Source organism: Marmota marmota, unplaced genomic scaffold (genome assembly GCF_001458135.2).
Source record: "Marmota marmota marmota unplaced genomic scaffold, marMar, whole genome shotgun sequence".
NCBI classification, from domain to species: domain Eukaryota; kingdom Metazoa; phylum Chordata; class Mammalia; order Rodentia; family Sciuridae; genus Marmota; species Marmota marmota.
In genome coordinates, this window is record NW_026000081.1 from 1854382 (window position 1) to 1868585 (window position 14204).

General features: G+C 36.1%; 1 protein-coding gene across 4 annotated transcripts in view; it reads left to right on the forward strand.

Annotated features, from left to right (window-relative positions):
• The window catches only part of Gpsm2 (G protein signaling modulator 2), a 50426-nt gene that overhangs the window by 29927 nt on the left and 6295 nt on the right, over positions 1–14204 (forward strand). For 3 of the 4 annotated variants that reach the window (XM_015505120.2, XM_048815087.1, XM_048815085.1), the window contains 4 exons: positions 5603–5673; positions 8976–9152; positions 11442–11589; positions 12834–13051. In XM_015505120.2, the coding sequence (XP_015360606.1) occupies positions 5603–5673; positions 8976–9152; positions 11442–11589; positions 12834–13051 (614 nt within the window). Of the gene's footprint in view, positions 1–5602; positions 5674–8975; positions 9153–11441; positions 11590–12833; positions 13056–14204 lie in introns of all 4 variants that reach the window. The other variant, XM_048815088.1, reaches the window with a different exon arrangement.

The following is a 14204-nucleotide window of genomic DNA, read 5'->3' on the forward strand; positions in this document are numbered from 1 at the left end:
TCAAGGCCAGCCTGGGCAACTTAGTGAGACCCTGTCTGTCTTGAAAAATAAAAAGGGCTGAGATGTAGCTCAGTAATACTGGGTTTAATCCCCAGTATCACACACACACATAGTAAATTATGTCATTTGTTCCTCTGTTCTAAACCCTCCAGTGACTTCCCATTACATCCAGAACCAAGTCCTCAGTCCTCACAGTGATTAAAAGGCCTTCTATAATACCCTTCTGTAGATGAATGGATAGGGAAACTGTGGGATATATATACATAGGAATATTACTCACCATTAAAAGAGAACAAAATCATGGCATTTGCAGGTAAATGGATGGAGTTGGAGAATATTATGCTAAGTGAAGTAAGCCAGTCCCAAAAAACCAAAGGCCAAATGTTTCCTTTAATATGAAGATGCTGACTCATAATGGGAGCTTCGGAGGAATGGAGGAACTTTAGATAGGGCAAAGGGAAGGGAGGGGGGAGGAAGGAGACATGGGGGCAGGAAAGATGGTGGAATGAGGTGGACATCATTACCCTAAGTACATGTATGAAGACATGAATGGTGTGAAAATATTTTGTGTACAACCAGAGACTTGAAAAGTTGCATTCTGTATGTGTAATGTGAATTAAATTGCATTCTGCTGTCATAGATAACAAATTAGAATAAATAAGTAATTAAAAATTAAAAGGCCCTCTGTAACCTGAACCAAGCCAACATCTTCACCTTCTTTTCCTACCACTTCCCTACTTGCTCAGTCAGGATTCTTGAGGATGGATTTTTAAAAATTTTGTTTTGTTTGGGGTTTGTCTCCTTTGTTTATTGTTGTATCCCCAGTACCACGGAAAGGAATCTGCAAGAAACCTTTCTTTATTTCTGGTGTCGGCTCTGAGTAGAAAAAGGAACCTTTCTAAGAATCTGAATTTATAAGCCTGCCTACATACTGGTTTGAAATTTGATTTACACACAATCTAAGAAACCCCATTCCATTAAAGTACTTTTGGGTTTGAAGTGCTTAGCAAAAGTAGGACCGCATATTTTCTGGAGGAATGCATCCTTGATCCTGGGCCATGACTGAAAACAGAAAAATTACCAGACACAAAAAAATCAAGTCAACATAAGTAAGGGAAAAACAAACAAAACACCAGCAACAAATAAACCCTGCAAGATTAGGTCACCAAGATCTTTGGATAGTAGAATTATCAGATTCAGAAAATAAAATGACTGTGGTTAAATGTTTATAGAAATTCAGAAGGAGAGGCTGGCATACTGAATCTCCATGGTAGAGCAATTGCTTCAAATGCACTAGGCTCTAGGATCAATCCCCAGCATTGCCCAAAAAACAAAACAAAACCCAACAACAACAATAAAATAAATAAATAAATAAAAACAGGAGAATAATAAAAATCGTCACAGTTAATGTTTATTGGATGCTTTCTTTGTGCTAGGCACTGATTTCAGAGCTTTACATATTTTAACTCATCTGATCTTAATAATTCTAGGAGATAAGTTTCTGTTATCCTTAACAGATGATAGGAAATGGAAATGGAGGCAGGAGAGTTAAGTAAGTTTCCCAGGGTTGCCTGAGTAGTAAGTTATAGAGAAGAGAGTTTAACTTTGTCAGTCTAGTTTATCTGATATTTTTGTCTTTTTTTCGGGGGTTGGGGAGCTTACCTGGAATTGAACTCGGGGGCACTAGGCTGCTGAGCCACATCCCCAGCCCTATTTTGTATTTTGTTTAGAGACAGGGTCTCACTGAATTGCTTAGAGCCTTGCCATTGCTGAGGCTGGCTTTGAATTTGCAATCCTCCTGCCTCAGCCTTCTGTGCCGTTGCTATTATAAGTGTGTGCCACTGCACCCAGCTGATATTTGTGTCTTATGTGATTTTTAACATACCTCTCTTAATAATTAGATAAAAATCAGGAGTCAAATACTAGTAATGAAATAAAAGATTTGACCAACAATCGATTTCACAATAGCTTCATCTAATGCTATTTTTCTAACTGTGTTTTTATGTAAAATCAATATCATGGATTGCAACTAGTATTAAAAATGCATGTGCATCAGGGGCTGGGGCTGTAGCTCAATGGTAAAGCGCTTACCTCGCATGTGTGAGGCACTGGGTTCGATCCTCAGCACCACATAAAAATAAATAAAGATAGTGTGTGTCTATCTACAACTAAAAAATTTTTTTAAAATGCATGTGCATCAGTAGCTAAATTGTAGAACCAACCCAGATGCCCTTCAGTAGATGAATGGATAGGGAAACTGTGGTATATATACACAATGGAACATTACTCAGCATTAAAAGAGAATAAAATCATGGCATTTGCAGGTAAATGGATGGAGTTGGAGAATATAATGCTAAGTGAAGTTAGTCAATCTCAAAAAACCAAAGGCCAAATGTTTTCTTTGATATGAAGATGCTGACTCATAATGGCGATGGGGGCCGGGGAGCATGGGAGGAATGGAAGAACTTTAGATAGGGCAAAAGGAAGGGAGGGGGCAAAGGGATAGGATTGGTGGTGGAACGAGTTAGACATCGTTACCGTAAGTACATGTATGAAGACATGAATGGTATGAAAATACTTTGTGTACAATCAGTGACCTGAAAAATTGTGCTCTACATGTGCACTATGAATTGAATTGTATTCTGCAATCACGTATAACAAATTAGAATAAATAATTTTTTAAGAAATGCACTTGCGTGTGCGTGTGTGTGTATAAAACTGTTGTGTGAGGTTTTGTTATGCTTTGTACATGTGTGTTCAGGGGTATAACACGATATATTTCTTAATATGGATCACAATTAAAAAGTGCAAAACAGATTTAATGGAACATAGAATGCTGTACCTAGCAACTGGCCAATTCATGTTCTTTCTACCAAAATTTAATAAAGCTAACCCAATAAAACAAATAGCGCATTTCATAGAATCTATATTACATAAGTTTCATGCCCCAAATGTTATTAAGTTAGAAATTAATATCAAGTAAACAAAACATTGACTTGAAGACTTTAAACATACTTCTAAGGAATAGGTTGAAGAAAAATCTTGAAAATTAGAAAATAATTTGGGGTTGGGGTTGTGGCACAGTGGTAGAGTGCTTGCCTGGCATGCATGAGGCACTGGGTTCAATCTTCAGCACCACATAAAAACAAAATAATGTGTCCACCTAAAACTAAAAATACATAAATAAATATTTTTAAAAATTATAAAATAATTTAGGACTAAATCATGATGAAAATACTCTATTTCAAGGCTGGGGATTGTGGTTTAGTGATAGAGCGCTTGTTAGCATGTGCGAGGCCCTGAGTTCGATCCTCAGCACCACATAAAAGTAAATAAATAAATAAAGGTATTTTTAAAAATTACAGTATATCATTAAAAAATGCTCTATTTCAAATTCTGTGGCCATGTGACTTATACTGGCACTTAGAACAAAATTTGTATTTTAAAAATCCAAAAGGAAAAAAATCAGAATAAACTGAAAATAAGTGGAAGACATATTAAAGATAAGAGCAGATTTTTTTTTGGGGGGGGGGGGTACCTGANGTAGTGGTAATAGAACTCTTCTCTGTGGATGCTAAGAAGGCTTTGCTTGTTCTGTGACTTTGGCCATTTATATTTAATTTATGTCTTTAATTTTCTGGAAAGAACCCAGAGGCACTTAACCATTGAGCCACATCCCCAGCTCTTTTTAAATTTTTTTTATTCTGAGATAGGGTCTCACTAAGTTTATTAGGGCCTTGCTAAATTGCGGAAGCTAGCCTTTGAAGATCAGAATTTAATAAAATAAAGATTTAATAAAGAGGAGTTTTAAAAGGTAAAATTTGGTTCTTTAAAAATATTAATAAATCTTCCAAGCATGGTGGCACACTCTTGTAATTCCAGCAACTTGCGAGGCTCAGGCAGGAGGATCTCAAGTTCAAGACCACCCTGGGCAATTAGCAAAACACAGTCTCAAAATTTAAAAAGGAGCTGGGGGATGTAGCTCAGTGGTAGAGCGCCCTGCCCCTTGGTTCAATCCGTGGTACCACATCAACAACAATAGATTAACAGATCTACAGCAAGACAATTTTTATAGTAATATAAATGTAATATAGAAATATAGTAATATAAAGGAATATAAATATAGTATACATATATAGTAATTATTAGTATAGTAAACCTGAAAATGAAAATAAAAATAAAAGGATAGAAAAAGACTATGACCATGTTATAACCCAAAAGGAGGCTGGTATGGACTGTATTAATACTTGATAAAAAGAACTTCAAGACAAAAAAGATCATTTCATAGGAGTGATTCCCAATGATCAACAGGTTCTGTTCACTAGGAAGATAAAACCATTACATGAGTGTGCTTAGTGGCCAGCAGTACTAGTGCTGATGTAATGTACTGTAATGGAAACTCTTACACACTGTTGATGGGATGGAAATTGGTATACTCTGTAAATCAACCTGGCAGCATTCTGGTGAAGTTAAAGGTGTGTGTTCCAGCAATATCACTCCCTGTTACATACCTCTGATATCTAAACTGGAAGAAATTCTTGATTTTGTACACCAAAAGACATTACCAAAAGTTTATCTAGTATTGTTTATAACGACAAAAAAAAAAAAAAAAAAAGGGAAGCAACCTAAATATCTGTAACCTGTAAAAAGGATAATTTCCTAGTCCTAAAATGATGATGAAAATTAATTAAGGGCTGGGGCTCAGTGGTAGAATGCTTTAAGCTACCATTGTGTGAGGCACTGAGTTCTATTCTCAGCACCACATATAAATTTTTAAAAATTGAATGAATCTCACAAAGAAAGAAAGTTGTAGAATATGTACAGTATGATGCCATTTATAAATGTTCAAAATAATGCAAATAATGCTGCATGGCCTAGAGATATATATAATGGAAATATATAAAATATATAAATATATAAGTATATTTATATATAAATATATAAAAGAAATTATGAAAGGAATCACACAAAGGGAGCTTAATATGTTGTTAATGTTTTATTTGTAAGCTGAGTATTAGATGTCAGTATTATACCTCTAAAAATACTACTTAATTTTAAAAAGATTGAGTAGATATGGAAATTCTCTGCATTTAATATTTACTAACTTTATTGAAAAAATATTTTGAGGACCTTAACCCATCATCTAATGAGGTCTTAAAATGGAAAGGAATTACTTAGAAAGGAGTAACAGTATAGTACTGGGGATGTTATTTTGATTTTTTTTCCCCAAAATTGAAGCCCTAAAGCCTTTTCCTTATGTTTTTACTTAATTTAAACCACCCTGTAGTTTTTTTTGTCTTGAGACTATGTGGATACTATAAAACCAGTTATTATAAAATGCCTTTTCTAAATTAAGAGGTAATTTTAGTAACCAGTGGTTAGTTTCTAACCAAAATGTAACTTCCTTACATCAAAGCATTTTAGAGGGAGTATATATTTTTATGTAGTTGGTGTGGAAAATAATTATTCTTTAAAAAAATGTATGTTTCCTCCTTTTGTAAGGATTTATGTATCAGACTTTAGAACTGAATGTGTAGTGAGGCTGAATTTGTACTCTTAAAAGATTCCTTGATTTATTTGAATTAAAAATTCTTTTACAAAGGTGCCCGCCCCAAGTTGGGACGCCGACACAGTATGGAAAATATGGAACTCATGAAGTTAACACCAGAAAAGGTTGGCCATTTTTATGTTTTAAATTTTATGTACTGTTATGAAATATTTTAGTAACTTTTAATTTAAACAAAATAATCTGCATACACCTCGTCCTTTGTGGCTCTCACTTAAAATTTTTCCTTAAAAAGAATGGGAAAAAGTGCAGTACAAAATTAATATGTACAGCATGTTGTCACTTGTATAAGATAAATGCATATCCTTTGTGGATTCATAAAGCATTTCTGGAAAAGCATATCAGAAACTTGGCAACAATTATGACTTCTGGGAAGAGGACTGGGTGTCACAGTTAGGCTGGAGATACTTTATATACCAGTTTGAACTGTTTGAATATTTTACCATGTAAATGTATTACTTTTTTTTTAATTAAAAGATCAGAAAGATCAATAAATAATCAGGAAGCTTTTTTTTTTCTTTTCAACTACATGACCAGCAACTATAATCAAGAGGAAAGTGGTTTTTCTAGCTGCATTTTTTTTTTAACTGACAAAGTACTTTTTATTCAAGACGCATCCTCCTTAGGCTTTTTTTTGGGGGGGGGGTTGCGTTACACAGGAACTTCATAATTGGAAAAAGGTTATTGGAAAACAAATCAAGGTAGTTTCTTCCACCTCCATTTAACTTAGTTTTACATTGTTACAATAGGCTCTCATTCCCTCATGGTGTATTTTTAGAAATAAGTTTTTTATGATAGGTTCATTATAGCAACTTTAGAAAATTCCAGCAAGAAAATTGAAATAATCAGTAATCTCAACTCATAGTAACTAACTATAATATGTTGGTCTCTTTTCATTTGGCATTTTCATTTGAATGTTATCACATTTTAGGTGCTATTTTATAATATATAGTCATGTGTTAAGAGCATTTTTCTATGTCATTATTCTTTTGCCCTATCATTATAATAACTAGCATATGATGTTTTAATATTAACTCTTTTTGTATGAATAGCCTTCAAAAATCCGACATCTAATTGTCTTGGTCTCATATCCAAGAGTTCTTATTCCCATCAGTTACACAGTTGTTTAAAAACTCTGGTAACTTCTGAAGGACCTTGAGATTCCTCCCAAATATCTAGCTCTTACCTTCTGAGTAGTTTTCAAATATAAATCTATTAAATCCACACTTTTTTTTTTAAGTTAGGACAGTTTTAGTCTGCTTTCTTCTAGTTAGAAACCTTCTAATAGGTAGCAGATTAATTTGTTATCTTACGCCTACCTGTGTAGTGGTATAACTAGAATTCTTCTAAATTCTATAAGAAGTTTACTGGAGTCAATCTGGTAATTCTCCAAAAGCCAGGTTTTATCTCCATTTAAAAATATTTTAGTGGAGTTTATTCCTTTTTCCTCATAATAAATTTGCCAGAGTTCATTATTTTATTACTCTCAACAAAGAAGCACATGTAAGGAAAACAGAGAACTCTGGGTTCAAAGTTGCAGCTTGGGCGAGAGTGCAGTGAGAGGGGACTTTTGAGACTTGGATGTCTGAAAAGTTGTGAAAATGTCTTTTCCTGGTAATTTTGCTGACTATAGAATTCTTGGTTAAGGGGTGGTCAGACTGAATACTTAGCATGCATAAAGAAGTAGGTTCAGTCCTCAGCATACATGCAGGAAAAAAACTGGGGTTGGAAATAACTTGCCTTCACAATTAAAAAAAAATTTAAGTTGTTGATGAACCTTTATTTTATTTATTTGTATGTGGAGCTGAGAATCGAACTCAGTGCCTCATGCATGCTAGGCAAATGCTCTACCACTGAGCCACAACCCCAGCCCCAGCCTTCATGATTTTTAAGATGTTAACTCCACTTTGGATTCTTACATTCAATGTTATGAGACTGAAAGTCCAAATAACTACATAAGAAACATTTTTCCAATTTCAACTTGAGTTTTAAGTACAGTTTTATGTTCTCACACCATTCAGTAGGCTATGAAATTGATTCTACAAGATAAGGGGAAATTACCCCTTAGTAGTCTATATGTGAAAAGGAATAGATGGCTTGGCTCCTTACCAGCTATGTGTCTCATTCCTGTATATGAGCCTCAGAGTAGGGGTTATTTTAATTCGTACCTCATAGGAGACTTTTCTGAGTAGAATGAAATGTTGTAATTGCCGGGTTTCTGTTCTTGCAACTAAAAGGCTCAAGGGTCACTCCAGTTGAACTGGGCTAACTGGGCTGTGCAAAATAACCACACAAGAGACACAAATACCTTTTTCTTTGGGGTTGCTGTGACGGCTACTTGACCTTAAGGGTCTTCAGAAAAGGGGGGGGCGGGAGAGAGAGAGAGAACGTGATGAGGAAAAGCTATTCAAATGAGGCAAGGGGTCAGGTTTCATGGGGCTGAGTCTATCTTCACGTTGTCCACTGTCAGCAGGTTGACTGACATCTGGGTAGGCCACACCCAAAGGCACAGTAAGAGAAGGGGACACACACAAGGCACTTCCATGGAAGATTCTATCCTAAACAGGGCAAGGGGTTATATTACAAAGGAACAGGTGAGCGTAGCTCCACCCATGGGGCTGTAACTAGACACACCCATGCACGGGACACCGCCCCTCGAACCCAAGAAGGGAGGGGAAAGCTCTGTCACATTTCTGTGACTGAGCGCTTCAGCACCCAGCTGGGGAGTGTGACTCAGTCACATGCAAGGTTGGTCTCCCATAGTATATCTCGATTGGGGTAGGAGTTTTATTGTATACTTGAAATTTGTACATTTTACCAACACATGAATTTCTTCTATGAAAAATGTGCTATGTGAAAATTGTCAATTGTTATATAAGCACAGATCTTTAAAATTATTTGCACTTAAGATGGAATGTTAAAGCTGCAAATGTCCTAGGGCTATTGTAAGTACTATATATTCTTCCTTCATACTGAATAAATTTGTTATTTTGAGTCTGTTAGAGATTGTCATGTGTATTTAAACCAGATCTAGATCTATATAAATTGGTTTTGCCTAGTGGAAATTTAGCATGTGTTAGTGAAAACAGTTTTTTATCATCAGAAAAATTGCCAGTACCATGGACGTACTAAAGGTTAATTTTTATGGTAAAAAATTACACATGCACCCAGAATTTCCAGTTATAACAGATTTTTATGTAGCTCATATCCATACTACTTTGTATCTTTCTCCTAATACATTTGATATAAGCTCTTTAAAATACTGAAATACACTGAAAAGGGGGACTTACTAAGAGATCTGAAATTCTCCTCCCATCCCAATTGTCAGTGCATTAACATGTCAGGTTAATGATAAAAGAAACCAGAGTTGGGTTTTTTCATGTCTTGCTTTCCATCTGTAATTTTATAGGTACAGAACTGGAACAGTGAAATTCTTGCTAAACAAAAACCTCTCATTGCCAAACCTTCTGCAAAGCTACTCTTTGTCAACAGGCTGAAAGGGAAAAAATTCAAAACCAGTTCCTCTGCTAAAGTTCTCCAAGATGCCAGTAATTCTATTGACCACCGAAATCCGAATTCTCAGAGGGTATGTTTTTGAGTATTGTGTTTTGAGTAGCAACTTACTTTAGTTTTCTTATATTCATCCTGAATTTTTGGTCAGATAGATGGCATAAAATATCTTTGTTATTTAGAAAACTTGTCCATGTTTTCCTATCTTTTCTATTTTTTTCACAGCCAGAACAGGAATTACTCCATTCATAAATAATTGCTCCATTGTTTTGGATAGTAATTATCACTTTGTGTTTCAGGTACTACTGTTTGCATAAATATTTTGTTTTGCAGTGCTGGGGATTGAATGCAGGGCCTGTTCAAGGACTTTTATTTTGAGGTACTGAGATGTTTGAACTCAGGAGTGCTTTATCACTGAGCTACATCCCCAGCCCTTTTTATTTTGAGAAAGGATCTCACTAAATTGCTAAGGCTGGCCTTGAATTTAGAATCCTCCTCCATCAATCTCCCAAGTAGCTGGGATTACAGGCATATTTTAGAATGAAAAGTATATGCTAGCTCCTCTTATTTCACATAAAATGGAGTCCAGTCCTGTTAGTACTACATACAAGGCCCCTATTTTGACTTCTTTCCTCCTCTTCCCCCACCTCTTGTTGTTCACTGACTACTACAAACCTTCAGAAATGCATATTAATCAGTATAAACTGTCTCTAAACTGAAAAAGCATATTCAGTCTTATGGACTCAACACAAATACAAGCTGTGTAATTTTCTCTAAGAATAAATCACTTCCTCCTTAGGCCTATTACATTTTGTATAAATATGCCTCTATTATATTACTTACATTATGGAAAAAATTTAACATTGTATTCATTTCAATTGAAGCCTTCTAAGTAAAAATATTGAGAGTCCCTTCTTCCCCATAAATATTTAATTATTACAAGTTTGTTTTTTGAGGATCTTCAAATATTTAATAAAAAGACCTTGGAGGGACTTGAGATATAGCTCAATGGCAGAACACTTACTTTGCATACACAATGCCCTGGTTCTATTCTCAGTACTACCATCAAAAAAAGAAAAGCTGGGCGCAGTGGCACATGCCTGTAATCCCAGTGGCTAGGGAGGCTGAGACAGAAGGATTGAGAGTTCAAAGCCAGCCCCAGCAACTTAGCGAGGCCCAAAGCAACTCAAGAGACTTTGACTCTAAATAAAATACAAGAAAGGGCTGGGGATGTGGCTCAGTAGTAAAGCACCCCTGGGTTCAACCTTGGTACCAAAAAACCCCAAAACTTGTAAATACTATGATAGAAAAATATACTTGCTTTCTCACTTAACTAATCTTGAATTCTGTTTTTGTAGAATCTTAGAACTGAAATTTGAGTCTGAGGTATACATCCGCATCACACATACAGCCATGTGCCACATATGCAACGTCTCTACTTATATAACAGTATATACCACATGGCTTAGCTGTGTAGTAGGTTATACCTCCTAGGTTTGTTTTGAGTATATTGATGTTCACATGAGGAAACTGTTTTAACAATGTGTTTCTCAGAATGCATCTCCATCGTTAAGTGATGCATGCCTATTTACATAACTCATTCATATCTGTAGCAGGTACATTTCTTTGGTCTTAGAAATATAGAAATTAAAGGCTGGGCTCAGTGGCACATGCCTGTAATCCCAACAATTTGGATGCAGTAGGATTGCAAGTTTGAGGCCAGCCTCAGCAAATTAACAAAACCCTGTCTTAAGATAAAAAGATGTAGCTGGGGATGTAGCTCAGTGGTAAAGCACCCCTTGGTTCCATTTCTAGTACCACACACACAAAAAAAAGAAATACAGGAATTAAAATTTTTTTGTTAGGGCTGGGGTTGTGGCTCAGAGGTAGAGTGCTTGCCCAGCACATGTGAGGCACTGGCTTGGATCCTCAATATTGCATAAAAATAAATAAATAAAGGTATATTGTGTCGGGCTGGGGATGTGGCTCAAGCCGTAGCACGCTCTCCTGGCATGCGTGCGGCCCGGGTTCGATCCTCAGCACCACATACAAAGATGTTGTGTCCGCCGAAAACTAAAAAATAAAATATTAAAATTCTCTCTCTCTCTCCCCCTCTCTCTCTTAAAAAAAAAAAAAGGTATATTGTGTTCATCTACAACTAAAAAAAAAAGAATTTTAAAAAAATTGAAAAAAAAATTTGTTAGTTGGATTGAAATAAGTTTTTATCACCAAAATTGGTTCTTTAATTCTTTTTGAAAATTTATTTTTAATCTTAATCCTATACCTTTTGCATTTGAGTGCATCGTATTGTTGATTAATGACCTGAGGAAAATAGGAAATATTTTATATATTTTCTCCATTTTAGAAAATCAGCGCAGATACTGTTGGAGATGAAGGATTCTTTGACCTGTTAAGCCGATTTCAAAGCAACAGGATGGATGACCAGAGGTGCTGCTTACAAGAAAAGAACCGCCATGCAGCTTCTTCCACTCCCCCGAAAGGGACGCTAAAATGTAAGTCATCTGTACTGCTGTTCTGATTTTAATATTCTTGATATTCTGGTGCTTTATTTCTAAGAATTCAGTGCTCATCATAGGAGATAAAATAAATGAAACTGAATTCAGGTATGCTTGAAATGCTGGCATTTGTACAGTTCAAAACAAGGTTCTTTGAGTTCTCTTAAGTAGATCTGTGTTTTTAGTCCAGCGCTTTCCACTGTATCATTCTTACTCCCTAGTTTCTTTGGGGCTGGGGTTCAGTTCAATGGTGGTGCTTGCCTGGCATAGCCCTGGGTTTGAACCAACAAAAAAATGAGGGGAAAATGATAGTTGTACATAACTTATGATTGTATATAATTTGTAAATACTTCATATCTGGAATAAAAAATGAAAAGCCTGGACTGGGGTTGTAGCTCAGTGGTAGTACACTTGTCTCGCACGTATGAGGCACTGGGTTCCATCCATAGCACCACAGGAAAATAAATAAATAAAGACATTGTGTCTATCTACAACTAAAAGCTTACACAGAGTGAGGAGTCACCTATGGCTAAGGCCTGCCTAAGTCTTAGGCCTACAATAGGTTACTTAAAATTTCTTATTTTAGTTTACTAAAATATGACTTGTGCAGATCAAGACTTTCCAGCAGCACTTAACTCAGTTCACTAAAATTCCCATCCCAGGGATGGAAGGAAAAAAACTATCTCATTCCACCTAGTCTGAGAAATTATTGTAAGAAAAGCAGTTTATTCACCTTCTCAAGTCTACCCATACCTTATAGATTTGGAAAGTCGAGTCAATAAAGGAAAATATAGACAAATCTGAATAACCTCCAGGTGGATCATCTGAGGTACTATGGGGTTGTGCTTCCCTCCCTGTCAATGAAAGCTACCACCATCTTGTCAAAGCCTGCCAGACACAGCACTGAAAGGAGGAGGTCAGGACAGGTGTTAGGAAGGCAGAGAACTGTGTGATAAATATGTTTATGTATGAGTGTACCTTTTTCTGGAGGGAAAGGGAGGGGGCAGGGGATTATCAAGGATAGTGGAATGTGATGGATATCATTATCCAAAGTTCATGAATGAAGACACGAATTGGTGTCAACATACTTTATATACAACCAGAGATATAAAAAATTGTGCTGTATACATGTAATAAGAATTGTAATGTATTCCGCTGTCACTTATTTTTTTTAAAAAATCAATATAAATATGTTTAAACATTTTTGTAATTTTTTTTGGACTTTTTTTACCTATTCATAGCGCCATATGTTTCCGTGGTGTCCCCCAACACCGATGAGTTTTTAGATCTTCTTGCCAGCTCACAGAGCCGCCGTCTGGATGACCAGAGGGCCAGTTTCAGCAATTTGCCAGGACTTCGTCTGACAAAAAACAACAATCAGTCAGTACTTGACCGACTAATGACTAATGACAACAAAGAGCCTGATGAAGACTTCTTTGATATCCTTGTAAAATGTCAAGTAGGTCTGCATAGTCTTTTTTTTTTTTTTTTTTTTTTTTTTTTTTAGATGGGGGCAGGTACTGAAGATTGAACTCAGGGGCACTCAACTGCTGAGCCAACATCCTCAGCCCTTTTTTGTATTTTATTTAGAGACAGGGTCTCACTGAATTGCTTAGTGCCTTGTCATTGCTGGGGCTGGCTTTGAACTCATGATCCTCCCACCTCAGCCTCCCTAGCCACTGGGATTACAGGCATGCACCACCACACCCCTCCTGCATAGTCTTTGAATTCCGTATATACCTCAGGTTCTCATGTTACAGTGTATACTACATGTTATAGTGGTATACTACTATAGTTTTTATTCAGGAAGGGTTCATTTTGTATTCTAAAGTTATTATCTACTTACTCATGATTATGTTCTAGACATTGAATATATGTACTTTACCCCGCATTAGTGAGAGAAACAGTAAACAAATACACATATTCAAACATTTATGAAAATTATGTGGTCAAGCAGTGATACTTGGTATGAAAAAAGTTGAAAAGGATGAAGGAGTTGGAGGACCCTCTACTTTACAGTGGTTAGAGAACTTTCTGGATTTTTATTTGAACAGAGACTTGAATAAAGTGTGGCAAACAGCAAGTCCCCTATAGGATATAATAGCTGAGCAAGTTCAAGGAAGGGCACTGTGGCTAGTGTGGAAAAAGAGAAATGGAGAGTGGTATGAAATGTAGCCGGACAAGTAATTAAGGCCTTGTTCAAGTGGGTTCTTGTAGGCTGAGATGAAGTTTGTGTTCTAAATCTGTGAGGAACATAATAGTTCTGAAAAATCATCCTGGATACTGAGATGTAAATGTAAAGTAGCAAGTATATTAGTACAAAAACCAGCTGCAAAGCTAGCATGGTAAAATAGGCAAAAGAGATTGGTAATCTAGACTAGGGTGACAGTAGTAATGATAAGTAGAATAGAGATATTCTGGCTGATTGGCAAAACCTGTTAATAAATTGGATAAAGGTATGAGAGAAACTTAAGATGACTTCTTTTTGCTTTGAAATACGACTGGGTGAATGAATGATGGTGGTGAAGACTGGAGAAGCAGGTTTGGAGAGAAAAATCCTGAGTTTTATTTTAGATATGTTAAACTGGAAGGAATCAACATATAGCTGGAAC